Here is a 16,602-nt window from a genome sequence, read left to right as displayed (position 1 = left end):
TCAGAGGACAGGGCACAGTCATGGCATGCTCGATGTCCATAGATAGGGGCAAGACAGAAGTTTCGAGAAACCATGAACCATACCCCCCCCCCCCATAATGGAGTTTGATATCACTGGATAAAGAACTTCAAGAAAGTACTTTTATTTTGGGGGGGAGGGTGACTTCTGGGCTATACTTGGCTGTGCTCAGGGTTGACTCCTGGCTCCACGCTCAGGGATCATTCCTAGTGGGGTTTGGAGGAACCCTATGGGGTGATGGAGATTGTGCCTTCTCCTCTCTATCACATCTCTGGCCCTTAAGGGTTATTACTTCAATTTTTTTTGGAGGGAGTTTCTTGGGTTCTACACCCAGCAGGGCTCAGGAGCCATTCCCCCATTTTTTGTGGGGGGTCACACTTGGAAGTGCTCAGGGGTTACTCCTGACTCTGCACTCAGAAATTGCTCCTGGTAGGCTCAGGGGACCATATGGGATGCTGGGATTTGAACCACCGTCCATCCTGGATCAACTGGTTACAAAACAAATGCCCTATTGCTGTGCTATCTCTCTGGCCCATGGCAAGTACCTTGTAACCCCTGTTCAATCTCTCCGGTTTGACTCCTGGAGAGTAGGAAGCAGGGAACTGGGGTATCAGTCACCCCACACAGGGTTCTGAGCTGGAAACGGGAACAGGAAGGAAATCTAGGCTGGGGCTATGCGCTGTGTGCCCTGGAGCTGCACTGTGGGCTGAGTCCCAGGAAGGTGGGGTTTGCAGTTCTGGGGGGGCGGGGAAGAGCAGAGAAGTGAAAAATGCCTGCTGGGCTGTGGCACCGAGCCCTGCCCAGGATGCCCAAAACCTGCTGAAGCACCACAGAGAAGGCGTGAGGCCAGCAGGACCTGGCACTGCGAGGGGAGCCAAAATGCAATGCGGGATACTCCTCATCTGTAGGCTGCACCCTCCACCCTTTAATTTTTTTGTTTTGGGGCCACACCCAGTGGCACTCAAGGGTTCCACCTGGCTCTGTGCTCAGGAATCACTCCAGGCAGGCTCAGGAGACCATATGCGAAGCGCAGGGGAGAGGGGGGAATCGAACTGCGGTCCATCCTACGCTAATGCATGCAAGGTAGACATCTGACCGCTTGCGTCATTGCTCTGGCCCCTCCTCCCATCCTTTTAACAACCATCTCTACCCCTGTTCCCCCGCCCCCCCCCAGAGAATTACTAGCTCGGGTCAGACTTATTCAGCAGAAAGTCAGAGAAAGGATAGGAAGGGACTGGGCACCCCACTAACCTGACACGCACATACCAGAGGTGAGATAAGGAAGTGGGGGATGCCTGTGTCCTGGGAGACGGGTAGCAAGCAGTGTGGACAGCCCTTCAGTTCCCCAGACCCTGCCTATCTATGCATGCAGGGGGGAATTTGAGGGGCCCTGCCCTCTTGCCCTCTGTTGGGTATAGTGGTGTGGTGCCAGGTAATGCGGTCAGGTGCTCTACTTCCAGCCTCACCCACATTTCCCGCTTTTCTCTGCTTAGGGCGTGAGGGGTATCAGGCGCCAGCCTTCTTGGGGTGTCCAAAGAGCCCCCAAGTATGCTGACTTCTTTGCAGAAAGGGAGCTGAGGGGATGAAGAACCTGGAGTCACTTTGTCTCCCAGGCCTCCCTCTCGATGGCTCCTGGGCTGGTGGTCACGTTCAGGAGGAAACTAATAAGACCTGGGGACGCTGTGGCCCCAGGGAACAGAACAGTGAGCCTGAGGGAACTGTGCCCTTTGCCCAACACAGAAACACTCAGCTGGCACTGCCCTGCTGCCCGTCATCCGAGGCTCCCCTCTCTGGGTGAGTCACCAGGTCTACAGGTCCTGGGAGAAGCCCCACACTGCAGCCCCCTTGGAAAGGGGGGTTCGACTCAGTTGCTTAGCACAGAGACCTCCTGGGGGAGAGAACAGAGCCCCTCTGATAGCACCCCCAAATACAGGTTCCCGGGTGGCCAAATTCTGGGCGTGCTTGAAAATATAAGTCCTGAGCTCTTGCTCTAGTGGGGTTCAGGCTTGCTCGGGGTCTCACCTGCAAGCACTGGGCATATTAGGGGATTAAGGGGGTCCTTTAGTTCTCAGTCCCTGCTTCATGTCTAGGCTTCCAGAGAACCTCAGTCTTCCCATCCAGCCCCCCCACTGCGCCCTGAGGCTCTGCCCTTCTCTACCCAGAGGCACATCTGCTCAGCCCCTCCTTGGGCAGGTGTGTGTGGGGGTGTGAGGCACCTTCCAAGCACATGGAACTTATTTAGATGCGCCCCATTCTGCTCAGCTCCTCCGAGGCTCCCCCAGCTCAGGCTAATTAATCATACGCATCGTTATTAGGTACCATCACTAACGCCTGCCAGGCTGGGCCCCCCAAGACTCCCAGGGGTTCTTCAGCTCTGGTTTCCCACTCCTACCAGCCTTTGCCTGAGGATGCACCCATTTTCAAGTGCTGGTAGGAGCGAAGTGGGGCTCAGAGGAGGGTTTTAGAGTCACTGGCCTGTGGGTGCCACCATCACTGCCAGGGCCCCCAGGCTCAGCTCCCTACAGGGGAGCAGTTTGGCTACTCAGGGGCAGTGGATGGGCTGCCTAAACCCACAGCTGCAAGAGCTGCAGGGGTGGGTGAGAGAGAGAGAGAGAGAGAGAGAGAGAGAGAGAGAGAGAGAGAGAGACAGAGAGAGAGAGAGACAGAGAGAGAGAGACAGAGAGAGATGCTGTAATGGAGGTGAAGGAGTTGCAGGGGTGAATGGTGATGACAGAGAACTGCAGGGGTGGACGGTTGCGAGAGAGTCACAGGGTTGCATGGTGGGGAGAGTGCTGCAGGAGTGGATGGTGGAGAGCGAAAAAAACATCAGGGTAGATGGTAGTGAGAGAGAGTTGCAGGGGTAGATGGTAGCTATAGAAAAGAGCTACAGGGGTGGATAGTGGCGAGAAAGACAGTCCAGGAGACATCTGCCGTTTCCATTCTGGTTAACATATAGGACTGAACACTTGGCCAAGGGCTGGAAAGACAGCACAGGGAATAAGGGTCTTGCATGCATGAGCTGACCCAGGTTCAATCCCCAGCACTCCAGATGGTCCACCAAACCAGCCAAGAGTGATCCTTGAGCGCAGAGGCAGTAATAAGCCCTAAATACTACCAGGTGTGGTACAAAACAAAACAACAACAAAAATAAATAATCTGTCCCTATGAGAAAATCGACTTTTATATTTTAACTTTTAGACTTTAGAGCCATAAGAGAGGTGCTTGGGGATCACTCCTGGCTCTACTCAGGGCCACTCTTAGGGATACTCAGGGGACACCCTCCCATATACAATGGTGGTGAGGGGAACCAAACCAAGTGTCTTAACCCCTGCCCTATCTCTCTGTGCAGAAAAATTAAGTTTTTTTTTTGGTCCTTGGGCCACACCCAGCGGTGCTTAGGGGTTACTCCTGGCTGTCTGCTCAGAAATAGCTCCTGGCAGGCACAAGGGACCATATGGGACACCGGGATTCGAACCAACCACCTTTGGTCCTGGATCGGCTGCTTGCAAGGCAAACGCCGCTGTGCTATCTCTCCGGGTCCAGAAAAATTAAGTTTTACAGAGAAAACAATAAGAAAGAAACTGTGATGGGGGCTGGACTGATAGCACAGCGGTAGGGAGGGCATTTGCCTTGCACACTGCTGACATGGGGACAGACTTGGGTTCAATCCCTGACATTCCATATGGTCCCCCGAGCCTAGCAGGAGTAACCCCTGACTGCCACTAAGTGTGGCCCAAAAACGAAACCAAAACCAACCAACCAAAAAAAAGACAGTGGTTCATCTCTACGCTGTCGCAGATGCTGGACACAGAGCCAGGAATAGAAGGGTGGAAAGAGGAGGAGATGTAACTCAGAGGAAACAAGTTTGGGGGATTGGAACAGCTTCCCAGGGGACAGGGTGAGGACCCCACTTCCCTAGGAGGAGCGGAGGGGGCAGGGTCAGCCCGGAGAAGGTCCAGGTTTCTCTTCCAGGCACACATCTCACCACGAGGGGGGCCGAGGGCTGGAGGGCCGAATCGCAGGGTGTGCGCCTGGGAACAGTCAGTGTGATTTGGGGACAAAACTGGTCCTGAAAAAGCACAGCACAGAAGGCCCCGGCGGGGCAGCGCTCCCCACCGAGACCTATTTGGAAGGTTCCCAGCCCCGTGCTTCTCCTCGAGCTGCGCCCAGGGTCAGCCCGTCTGTCTCTCCACGAACTCGCTCAACTTTCTCCAGTTTTCTTTTTTTGGATTTTGGGCCCCAGCTGGCGGTAGTCAGGGCTCTCCTGGCTCTGCGCTCAGGGCTCTACTCCTGGCGGTTCTGGGATGTTGGGGATCAAACCTGGGTCAGTCTCACGCCAGGCAGCGCCCTCCCCGCTGTACTATCGCTCTAGCTCTTCCCCCCAAAGCTAGACTTCTGCGCCTCTGCCTGCACGCACACACACGTGGACAATTCCCTTCACCAGGAGAAGGGCTTCTAGAAGTTCTATTTATAAATGCTGACTTTTTGCAGAGCGACCTTCTAGACACAGAGGGGGCAGCTCAGGACTTGGGTGAGGCAGGCCATGAGGCACTCTGCAGGGGAAGGGACAGAGGGATGACTTGGCCACAGAGAACCGGGGCTGGTCTCTGGTTTCCACACTGGATATCCTGGATGAAGAGCAGGGCCAGCTGGGCAGTCTGCATACCGGTGACAGTGCGTGTACATGCGTGACTCTGCATGTGTGTGCGTGAGTCTCTGTGCATGGGCCCCAGTTCTGCAGTCATCATCTATTCCAATGGATCCCTGGTGAGTGGCGCTGTAGGGGTGCAGGAAAAGGGCTGCCCGTAACATCCTCTACCTGCCTCAACAATGGGAGTAGCAAGTACCCTTGGGCAAGGCCTATCTATGAAAATGTACTTCCTACCTTCCAGAACATTCTATCATGGATACTGGCTCAGTCAGAAGGGGAGGGGGATCTGGGCTTTTTTCTGGTGCAGGAACCCACACCCAGCAGGTTAGGGGGGACGCTGGAGCAGCTTCTTGGCCTGGGGGAACAAGCAGCTGAAAACTCTCCTGTTGGGTATTGGTTCCCCCATACCTGGGTGTCCTTGCTGGGGGCACGCAGAGGTGGGATGCAGGGGTGATGGATGGAGGACTTAACTCCAATCGACAGAACCTGAGTCCCTCAGAGCTGCGGTAAAACTAAAAACAGCCTCTCCCTGGGCCGGAGAGGGAAGAGTTTGAGCCAAACAGCGCCAGGCGCTGGAGTGGGGGGAAGGACAGAAAAGAGAGGGATGGACTGTGGTCATTTCAGGGGTGGCCTTGTCCAGAGGACAGCAGCAGGAAGGAGTAATGAGCACAATTCCTGGGGTCCCTTAGCAGGAGTCCCCAAGCCGAGTGGCTGGAGTGACAGAGTGAGGGACGGGAAGTGCAGCGGACCAGATGGCAGGTGCGGAGAAAAATAAGGAAGAAAAAGGGGAAGGAACAGGCAGCCGTGTCCTGTGTTATTGATTTCCTTGAAAGAAGGGAGACAAGCCAATCTGTTAACATCACTCACGGCCGCCCGAAGTCTGAGGCTGGAGCTGATTTCCTCCCAAGGAGCACCCCCGTTCCCAGGCATTGTACCCCCAGACAGGAGATGCCTCCTGGAGGCTCATGATGAAGCCCTGAAGACTGGCACCAGGTTAGGCTCATGGCCCCCTTTCCCTGGGGTGAGCTGGGGGGTAGTGATGGAGGTGCCAAATGAAAGAGAACTTTCTGGAACCCCCAGAACTGCAGAAGCAGCATTGGGAAGAAGCATTCAGGGGAGTGGACAGGACCTGGCAGGCCCCGGTGGTCTTCGCTGTCCCTGGGAGCGAGTGCTTCATGGTCCCAGGCTCCCCTCGCTCACAAACTCCTAGGCAGCTCCTATGCCTGCTGTCTCTGATCCACACACAAGTGCCCGGGAGGGGGGTGGGCACGGGGTGACGCCTCTGGCAGAGTGAGGCCATGAACTCGTGAGCTGGTGTCTCACCCCCCCCACCCCAGTAACCGGACTTGTCGCCTGCTCCTGGCTCTCCCTCCACACCCGTCCTCCCAGCCACCTCCTGCCCCAGTATCCGAGAGGATAAATATGCAACTGATGGCAGGGCTGACCCACTTCTTGGCAGATGCCACAGCCCCAGGGCACAGCGGCTGAGGCTGAGAGAACAGAGACGGCGGCGCAGGGACTCGGGACTCGTCCTTGAGAAGGCGGCGCCCTGAAGTCCCCTTCACTGTCCAACTGTTGGGGGGAAGGAGGGGGAGGATGGCGGGAGACTGGCAAATCCATCAGGCATCAGGCAGATGCACAGACCCACCTCCCCAACCCCTAGACTGTCCTTGGCAGCACCAGCCCCTGCAAATGTCAAATTTCAAGCGTGATGACAAAGGACCAGGCATGCCTACCCCACCAGACCACGCCCCCAAACCAGAACAGCCACGCCCACAACAGAAAAACCACACCCTCGTCTGAATAACCACGCCCATGCATAAGAAGCCACACCCCAGGTCTCAGTTTTCTTCTCTACAAGATGAGATGATCTTTTTAAATTTTGTTTTGCCACACTGGAGGATGCACTCAGGGGTTACTCCTGCCTGTCTCTACACTTAGAAATCCTTCCTGGAAGGCTCAGGGGACCCTATGGGATGCTGGGGAAGAAACCTGGGTTGGCTGCTTGCAATGTAAACTCCCTCCCCCTGTGCTATCGCTCTGGCACCAATAATGAGATGATTTTTTTTTGGGGGGGGGGTTTTGGTCACACCCAGCAGCTCTCAGGGGTTACTCCTGGCTCCAAGCTCAGAAATTGCTCCTGGCAGGCTCGGGGAACCATATGGGATGCCGGGATTCGAACCAATGACCTTCTGTATGAAAGGCAAATGCCTTACCTCCATGCTATCTCTCCGGCCCAATGGGGATGATCTTAAGTGTGGCCGAGACAAATGGCTCAGAAGTGACCTTAAGGTGATGGATATTCTGGTCTCCTACAGGTTCCCTGGAAGAAAGAGCCCGTCCTCACTCCCCCACTTAGCTATCTTTCCCCCACAGCCCTTTACTGCTCTCTGTGGTCCCTACACTTCTGTCACCCACACATCTGTGCCCCATCACCCCAACTCCTGCACTCAAGGCAGAATGACAAGCTAGGGTGACCTTGTCTGTCTATCCCAGGCAGCCCATAAGGTCCCCCTGTTGCTAAGCCCATGAGCAGCTGAGTCTTAAGGCCAGGAGCATGGAGATACAGGCTACTTACTGAGAAGTGGGGAGAAACGACCCCTAACAAGGGTGATGGGAAGATGGACATCAGTTTCTGGGAAGTCCCACTGTCTTCCAGGAAGGAACAGGTGGAAGTGGGACGGGGAAAGCGTGGCCATGCCCTTGGCTCTGGCACCCTCAAATCTGCATTCTGGGGGGAATCTTCCATTTGGTTCAGGAATCTCTGCTGTGCTCCTATAAACTTCCCACTTTATAGGATGCAGATGTCAAACTGAGTCCCATGAGACGTCCTCCTGTCTGCAAGTGCAGGGATATCAGAGGTGCTGAGGGGAGCTGCGGGGGGCTAAGATGAGGGTATGCAGACAGCTGATTCCCAAACGGATTCTCATGGGTCTGCCCCCCCTACTCTGCCATACCCCCGGCTCTGTGCCATTGTGAGGTAGGAGACAGTGATGGACTCACTGGCCGCCCTGGTGGGGAGCGACGGGCGGGGTGGAGGGAGGAATTTTCCATTTGTTAAGGTCACTGGCTGGGGATGGGGGAGCTGCTGGCTCCCTGCATGGGAGGGACCCCAAAATCCCACAGGACTTGCCAGGTTCAGGCAGATACCGCCAGGGAGACTGAGGAGACGGTTCCAGGCGTGCTTTCCTGAAAACAAAAAGACCCCAAACAAAGAGCCTAGGTTCGATCAGCCTGGAACAACACATCTTGGGAGACACAGGGTGGTGGGAACAGGCAGGCAGAAGGAGTTTTAAGTAGCTACTGCTGTCCTCCCCATGGCATCTCGGTTTGGTGAGGTTGGGCCAGCAGACAGCTCAGAAGTGGCTAGGATGGGGGCCAGAGTGATTACACAGCGAGGATGGCATTTGCCTTGCACACAGCTGACCTGGGACAGACCTAAGTTTGATCCCTGGTATCCTATATGGTCCCCAGAGCCTACCAGGAATAATATCTGGGTGTAGAGCCAGAAGTAACCCCTCGGCGTTGCCAGGTGTGGCCCAAAAACCAAAAATAAAATCAAAGAAGTGGCTAGTAGGAAGAGGCACAGTGGGGCTAGGAGGGGACTTGCCTTGCACATAGCTGACCAGGTTCGATCCCCGATATCCCATTCAGTGTCCCCAGCACCACCAGGAGTGATTCCTGTGTGCAGAGCCAGGAGTACAGCCTGAATCTGTGTCCACACCAGATAGAGGACACAGAACAGGAGACTGGACCCTTCATTCTTGCCAAACTCCTCCAGATCATCAAGATGGGGACCCCTCTCTCCAAGTGTTGGGGGGCTGGGAGATGCCGTTCTGCAAAATCGTCAACTTCAGAGCTGTTCCCAACTCCTCCCCTGCCTTGAGTTTCTCTAAGCCAAGAGCACCCCAGATGCAAATCTCAACACCTAGCAAGGGGAAGGCCAAGCCCAAGCAGTAGATGGGGTTGTGGTAGGGGTCAGGAGTGGGGGTGTTCACACCCTCAAAAGCCTGTGTCTGCTCCCCTGTCCTGTCCCCCCCCCCCCAAGCCAGAGCTTTCCGGGGAGGTCTGATGGCAATTAGCATCATGAGTTTCTCCATGAATATCCGGAGAGGCAGGCGGTAATTAATGCATCTGCTCTGCTGAAGGGGTCCTTCTGTTAGGGGTGTGTGTGTGGGGAGGAGTTATTAAGTCAAGAAGGAGGGAGGGAGGGAGAGGCCTCCTCCATGTGGACAGGCCGGGAGGAGAGGAACACTTTAATAAGGCAATCATACGGCAGTTCAATAATTCACCAGGCAAATGACAAGTAACTGGGCTGGAGCGAAAGCACAGTGGGGAGGATGTTTGTCTTGCACGCTGCCAATCCAGGTTTGACCCCTGGCATCTCATAAGGTCCTTCAAGCCTGCCAGGAGTGATTCCTAAGCGCAGAGCCAGGAGTAACCCTTGAGGACTGGCATCCCATATAGTCCCCCAAGCCTGCCAGGAGCAATATTTGAGTCAGAGCCAGGAAGAACCCGAGTGCTGCTGGGTGTGGCCACCCCCAAACAAAACAAATAAACAGACAAAAAATAACAGTGGTGGGGCCAGAATGATAGCACAGATGTAGGCCGTTTGCCTTGCACACATCCGACTCTAGACAGACCTGGGTTCGATTCCTGGCATCCAAGTGGTCCCCCAAGCCTGCCAGGGGCGATTTCCGAGCACAGAGCCAGGAGTAACCCCCTGAGTGCCACTGGGTGTGACCCAAAGACTCCTCAAATAATAATAATAATAATATGGGCCGGGAAGGTGGCGCTAGAGATAAGGTGTCTGCCTTGTAAGCGCTACCAAGGAACGGACCGCAGTTGGATCCCCCGGTGTCCCATATGGTCCCCCCAAGCCAGGGGCGATTTCTGAGCACATAGCCAGGAGTAGACCCTGAGCGTGTGGGTGTGGCCCAAAAAAATAATAATAAAGGCTTTCTTAGTCCTTTTCTATAAAAAATATAAATAACAGCGATTTTGTTCCTGTGCTCTGGGGCTTGGGGGGAAGGGGTTGAATTCTCAACTTACTCCAGCAGCTGCCCAGGGCAGAATTCATCTGTGGGTCTCCTCTTGCCCCAGATCCACTCCCCTATCGCTGCCAAGCTTGCCGGATCTCCCCCTCATCCTCCTTTGATCCTCTACCCTCAGACACCTGTAGGGGGTCCTGCCACTTTGGAGGAGGTCTCCAAATGGAAATACTAAGAGGCCCTGAGGTCAGGGCATGCCAGGGACCCTCACAGCTTTTTGCACTGCTGGCACTCAGTGACAATCGCCCTAAAAGACTCATTCCAGGCAATGGCAAACCCAGAACACAAGCAGGAAGACAACACACATAAGTACCCTGCAACTTCAGGGCGGTGAACAAAATCTTTCCAGATCTTTCCAAAATCTTTCAGAGCCTGAGACCCCTTTGGGGGGATTTGGGGGAGCCAGGCAGCCAGGAACTCTTCAGTGGGGGTGAAGGAATCCAGGTTCAAAGAACACAGCTGGGGTAGCTGGAGGTAACTCAGTCAAACAGCCAAGGGCCCTCATGAGGCTGGACTCCCCCTACCACCCCCAAACTCCCTGGTCAAGTCAGTCTGGGTTCATGTGCAAAACTGTGCCACTTTTTTTTTTTTTTTTTTTTTGGTTTTTGGGCCACATCCGGCGTTGCTCAGGGGTTACTCCTGGCTGTCTGCTCAGAAATAGCTCCTGGCAGGCACGGGGGACCATATGGGACACCGGGATTCGAACCAACCACCTTTGGTCCTGGATCGGCTGCTTGCAAGGCAAACGCCGCTGTGCTATCTCTCCGGGCCCTGTGCCACCTTCTTATGCAAACCTGTCAAGCTGAGCGGACAACAGGACATGGAGAATATTAATAGACGCAGTGGGAAGGGATGCAGGTTTGAGTCCTACCCTGGCCGAGAACAGGGGTCAGAGAATGGCATAGGATACTCCCCTGCCACCTGTTTTTATACCCAGGCTCTGGGTACAGCGGCGCTCCCAGCCCCCATGAGCTAAGACAACCGAAATCTGGACCCTCTCCCCAAGCCTGCTCGGCAAGGTCTCTGAAGGGATGGGGTCACTCACCAGGTAGATGCGGTAGACGTCCACGCAGCGTAGGGTCCCCCAGCACGGGTCCGTGTCGTTGAACTTGGTGTCGCCCTCCACTCCATAGGAGTCGTTGCCGGTGGTGCTGCCGAGATGGGACAGGGCAGGGTGAGCAGCAGAAGCTGGGAATCCCCCCAGCAGACTCACCCCTAACTCCAGCTGAGCCCTGAGGTCCAGCATCGACAGTTGTGCGTGCAGTGGAGGCCACCCTATATCTCCCCCACTCTACTTCTAGAGGGGCTGCATCCTCGAGGTGCTGCGGGCAGGCTCTGGGCACACGTACCAGGTCACCTGCATGAGAGAGGCGGGCACTGCGGCGGCATAGATGGCCAGGTCCCCGTACAGGTAGATGATGATGCATAAGTAGAAGAGGTTGACACCCACTGTGAAGAGCAGAGGCTGGGTCAAGTTGGGGTTGCGGGAGAGGTGGGATGAGGGGGGCTTCTGCAGGGGACACCAGGGCAGGGACAGGGGCTGAGATTTTTCCCTCCAGAGGAGAGACACCCCCCCCCCACCCTTCCTTCTCCCGCCAAGATCCCTTTCCTCTTGGGGCTGCTTGTAGCTTCTCATAGAAGAATCCTGTACTCAGTACCGGGTTCAAAACACTCAAGGATTTGGACAAGGAGGGCAAGAAGTGGCCCCGGTTTCCAAAACCACAGCGCCCCTCTCTGGATCACTGCAAGGGGCACTGCAAAGGGTGGGGCTTGGTGCTTCCCCGTCCCAGACACAACCACTTTCCCAACAAGACAAGCTTTCCACTCAGGTCACGCCCACTTCTTACTCAGACAAGTCCACACCCCCACCCCACCAAGAATTTGCATTGGGACTGTTTGTTGCTGCCTCTTAGGGGTGTACTTCTTCTTTTTTTTCCAGCCACACCCATTTGATGCTCAGGGGTTACCCCTGGCTAAGCACTCAGAAATTGCCCCTGGCTTGGGGGTACCATATGGGATGCTGGGGGATCGAACCGCAGTCCTTCCTTGGCTAGCGCTTGCAAGGCAGACACCTTACCTCTAGTGCCTCCTCGCCGGCCCCTTAGGGGTGTACTTCTTAGGGGAGCACTTGGGGGTACATGAGTGAGTCCCTCATCAAACCCAGCTGTGTGAATTCTCAGAAGGGGCTCCTGCCCTTGTGGCCAGCAGGGAAACTCAGCAGCCCTGGGCTGCCATAAGCTTGGGAGGGGACAGGGGGTGTCATATTCCCACTGACCTCAAACCCCCAACCCTTCCCTGCAGACAGATCATTCTAGTGCTAGATGCCACCGGTCCCCAAGCTGTCAATGTCTTTGAGGACAGGAAGATAAATGAAGCCATCGCAGCTCCTTCCAAAGCCTGATGGCTTGGAAGCGACTACAGGGTCCCCAGGGGGGAAGCCAGGGACATGCCCCTCCCAGGCTTTCTGAGGTCAGCCTCTGCTACTAGGCGTCTGTCTTCCTGCTGATGCCAAGACTCTGCGGGAGGGGGCGCTGGCTGCTCCCCACACCCCACTTCCTGCCACCTGCCAGTGCACAGGCACAGTCACAGGCAGCCACTGGGTAGAAACTGCCCCCCATCTCTGATCAATACAATTCATTACTAGATCCCCAATGAAAGGATCAATGAGCTTCCTGGGGACAGCAGGGCCGGTCTTGGCATTTGTCATGACAAGTGAGGAGCTGGCACCCCAAGGAGCCCTATTGTGGCTGGTGGCAGCCCTAGAAGGCCAAGCTGGGAATTAGCAAGAGCAGAGGCCATGGTTTTCAGTGGGGGGCAGCTGTGCCCCCCTACTGGTGACACGTGGCAAGGCTGGGATTATCACGATGGGGAGGTGCTAGTGGCAGTGAGTGGGGGAAGGCAGGGGTGACGCTCAGCAGCCTACAATGCCCAGGTCCCCGTCAGCAGAGAAGGCTCAGCCCAGGAGTCCACAGTGCCCAATCCAAGGGCAGATGAAGACATGGGCATCCACTAAGCTGCTACATGTGAAGGAGCTTTTTCCCTATAGATCAGGTAACACGTGGTGTCAGGCCAAACCAAACCACTCGTGTGTCATTCTTTCTTGAGAAATTTTTAGGGGGGCCACACTGGGTGGGTGCTCGAGGAGCACTCCAGGAAGGGCTTGAGGGAGCCTTTGGGGCTGCTGGGAACTGACTCAAGGTCAGCCAAGTACAAGGCAAGTGCTTTCTGCACTGTCTTCTCTCTCTCTCAAGCCCTATAGTTGTTCTTTTAAGAAATTGGGGACTGGGGGCCGGAGAGATAGCATGGAGGTAAGGCAAGCGTTTGCCTTGTATGCAGAAGGTCGGTGGTTCGAATCGCGGCATCCCATATGGTCCCCCCAGCCTTCCAGGAGCGATTTCTGAGTGTAGAGCCAGGAGTAATCCCTGAGTGCTGTTGAGTGTGATCCAAAATCCAAAAAAAAAAAAAAAAAAAAAAAGAAATTGGGGACTGAAGCAATAGCACAGCAATAGTAGGGCGTTTGCCTTGCATGCTGCCAACATGGGATGGATCAGGGTTTGATATCGGCATCCCATATGGTCCCCCGAGCCTGCCAGGAGTGATTTCTGAGCACAGAGCCATGAGAGCCACTAGGTGTGGCCCAAAATTTCCCGCCCCCAAATAAATCATTGTAGAAGGGCCAGAGAGATAGTACAGCAGGTAGGCTGCTTGCCTTGTATGCAGCTGACCCAAATTCAATCCCCAGCACCTCACCAGGTCCCCTGAACCCACCAACAGTAAACCCTGAGCACCACAGGGTGTGACTCAAAGCCAAAAACAAAACAAAACAAAACAAAAGTCAATGTGGAATGTTTATTTATTTTAGGAGAAGGCCACACTAGGTGATGCTCAGGAATTACTCCTGGAGGGCATGGGGGAATCATATGGGGTGTCAGGGTTGGCTGTGTGCAAGCAAGTGCCTTCCCCACTGTACTATGGCTCTGACCCCTAAATCAGTGTAGATTGTAAACCAGGAAAGAGAGGAGGCTGCAAAAGTCAGCAACCACCCAACATGTGTGGGAGAGAAAATATTTCTTCCTTTTCCCCGAGGCTTGCGGGATGAGCAGGCACATAAATGAAGCCAAGACCAAGCACATATTGGGATCTGATCCCTCACCCCAGGGTATGCTCTCGCCCATCTGGAATCCCCTGGGAAGCTAGATCAGCAGAGGGGGCAGAGCTTCTGACTGATGACTCTGCTGTTAGATCATCATGGGGTCCCCACAACACTGACTGTTCTAAGAAGTAACCATGGGGTCCCTGCATGCTCAATGCACCCAGGCTCCTATTAGTGCTGCCAGCTGGGACTGGGGTTCGGAAATGAGAGCACCCCCTGGTAAACAGGGGCTTTTCAGAGGGACAGACTCCCGGGTAACTGCAAAAACAGGGTTTCCCGGATTGTGCCTCTTGGCAAAGGGAAGGGCGTTAAAAACAGAATCTCTTGGGGCTGGAGTAATAGCACAGTGGGGAGGATGTTTGCCATGTACGTGACTGACCCAGGTTTGATCCCAGTATGTCATATGGTCCCCTGAGCACTGCCAGGAATGACCCTTGACTATAGCCAGGAGTAACCCCTGAGCACTGCCATGTGTGGTCCCAAAGTCCAGAAACAAGCAAACAAACAAATCAGGAAACTCTGAGGGCCAAGGAGATGATGGTTCAGGTGATTGAGCCCAATTTACAAGTGCCTAATCTGGGTTCTATTAGAGGCATCGCTAGGCCTCTGGAGCACCACCAGGTGCACCCAGGAGGAACCTGAGAACTAGTGGGTGTCTCTAATGGTCCCCAGCACCCAAGGGCCCAATCAACACTGTATCCTTGGACCCTAGCACTATGTGCTGGGCCCACTATTAGAGTCTTGCCATGAGTAGCCCCTATGTGATGCCGAGATCGAATGCGGATCAGCAGCATGCAAGGCAAGCACCTTCCCGCTGTGCAACTGTCCAGCCCATCACCTCAAATTCTTTTGGAGGGGGTTTGGAGCACACCCAGCTGTGCTCAGGTGTTACTCTTGGCTCTTTGCTCTGAAATTGCTCTTGGCAGGCTCAGTGGATCATATGGGATGCCGGGAATCGAACCAGGGTCAGTTCCAGGGTTGGCAGCATGCAAAGTAAACGCTTTCCTTCTGTGCAACTGCTCTGACCTCTCGCCTCAAATTCTTAAATAGCTCAGTTTCCAAAAAAACTAGAGTTGTCATGGGGGTCTGAGATGCTGGATCTGGAAGCCAGCACTTCAGCTGGGCAGGAAGCTCTCCTCCTACCACCCACCCCCCCTTCCCCGCCCTCAGAAGAGCCCAGAGCCACACCAAGAGCCTGTGCATGGGCTGTGGGCGCCCTCTGCTGGTCACATGCAAGGAGCACTCAGGACAGATGTCCCTGCTGAGTAACCTCGCTGGTGGACAGAAGGAAGCAATCAAGCCAGAGGCACCATGCCAGTGCTGGCTGCAGAGGGCTGAGCCACCTGCCCACCGAGTGCCAGGCCATGAGTTCAATCCCTGGGGCCACCACAGGTGCTGGCTTTGTTGTCTGTGACCCTTGGAGCCCTGAGTGGCTTCTGGCTACACTCCAAGGCAGCCAGTTTGTGCGTGAATGTGCCTTGAAAAATCTGAGCGTCCAACCAGCACAATGCGTGGCCAAGGGTTTGAGCCTGAAAAGCAATCAGCGACACCATGGCTATGCACTGTGTGAGTCCAGGCCTCACAGTGGCACCAAGAGACACAGTAGAGAGGCAGGGAGTGGAGGAGAGAAAAGGGACCAGAGGTGAACTTGCTGGGAAAGTGGCTGAGGATTTCCAGGGCTGCAACTGGAAAAACCCAGGAGGTGCCTCAAAGCCATTTGGGTTCTGAGAAAGAGTCCAGTAGAGTTTGGAGGTCAGGGCGATAGCACAGAAGAAAGGGTGTTTGATCCCCAGCATCTCATAGGGTCCCCTGAGCCTGCCAGGAGTGATTTCTGTGCAGAGTCAGGAATAAACCCTGAGCACCACTGGGTGTGGTCCCCAAATCAAAAACAAACAAACAAGCAAAAAATAAAAAACAAAGAGTCCAGCAGGGAAGGAACCTTGTCTTGCCTATGATTGATCCTGGCATCCCATAGGGTCCCTGAGCCCATCAGGAGTGATCCCAGAGAGCAGAACCAGGAAGAAGTAGCCCTGAATACCGTTACCTGTGACCCCCCCAAAAAACCAAACAAACAAGCTATTTAGGCTCGTCAGGCTTCTCAGAGGAGTTGACTCACCATCTGATGCTCTTCACTATCCCCCCAAACCTCACCATCAAGGTGGACTTTACATACGCAGGGACTAGCTCCCCCAACCCCACCTCCTCAAAACACCCCATTACCTTTGCTGAAGAACATCGAGGCCATCTGCCCCATCTCCACCCGGTCCGTGATCTCAAACAGGTGCTGGGGGCCACGTCGCTCTGTGGGGGCAGGAGACAAGGGGAGAGAAGGCGCCAGTCACCGGCTGCTCTGGATTCACTAAAGTCACCAGCGCCCCGGCAGCTCCCAACATTTTCCAACACTGCGAGAGTCTACTGGGATGCCCATTTCAGGGTAAGAAAGCAAGGTGGGGGATGCTCAGTCTTGGCTTGGATAGCAGATAAGGGGATGCTGAGCATGTGTGCATTTTGTTTGCTTTGGGCGGTGCTCAGGGGCAACTCCTGGCTCTGTGCTCAGGTCTCACTCCTGGCAGGCTTGGGGGACCCTATGGGATGCCAGAGATCGAACCCGGGCTAGTCGTGTGCCAGGCACATGTCTTCCTGGCTGTGCTCTTGCACTGGCCCACGCATGATGCTGACTCCAACTCCCAGCAGGCATGTGTGGCGGGACTGTTGGGGTGGCAGGAAGA

At 54.9% G+C, this 16,602-nt stretch overlaps 3 protein-coding genes across 6 annotated transcripts in view; 2 read left to right on the top strand and 1 right to left on the bottom strand.

The window, feature by feature from the left end:
• FADS6 (fatty acid desaturase 6) overlaps positions 1-16,602 on the top strand; it is a 1,183,177-nt gene that overhangs the window by 73,876 nt on the left and 1,092,699 nt on the right. The gene's annotated exons all lie outside the window — the stretch shown is intronic.
• The window catches only part of HID1 (HID1 domain containing), a 994,098-nt gene that overhangs the window by 136,607 nt on the left and 840,889 nt on the right, over positions 1-16,602 (top strand). The gene's annotated exons all lie outside the window — the stretch shown is intronic.
• The window catches only part of TMEM104 (transmembrane protein 104), a 46,199-nt gene that overhangs the window by 16,545 nt on the left and 13,052 nt on the right, over positions 1-16,602 (bottom strand). The window contains exons 5-7 of the mRNA XM_049769588.1: positions 16,094-16,174; positions 11,070-11,169; positions 10,766-10,871 (exon numbers count right to left, since the gene is read on the bottom strand). Of these exons, the coding sequence (XP_049625545.1) occupies positions 10,766-10,871; positions 11,070-11,169; positions 16,094-16,174 (287 nt within the window). The remainder of the gene's footprint in view (positions 1-10,765; positions 10,872-11,069; positions 11,170-16,093; positions 16,175-16,602) is intronic.

The sequence above is a fragment of the Suncus etruscus genome, chromosome 1 (genome assembly GCF_024139225.1).
Source record: "Suncus etruscus isolate mSunEtr1 chromosome 1, mSunEtr1.pri.cur, whole genome shotgun sequence".
Taxonomy (NCBI): Eukaryota; Metazoa; Chordata; class Mammalia; order Eulipotyphla; family Soricidae; genus Suncus; species Suncus etruscus.
The sequence above is the reverse complement of the archived record's forward strand: the minus strand, read 5'-3'. Positions and strand labels throughout refer to the sequence as shown.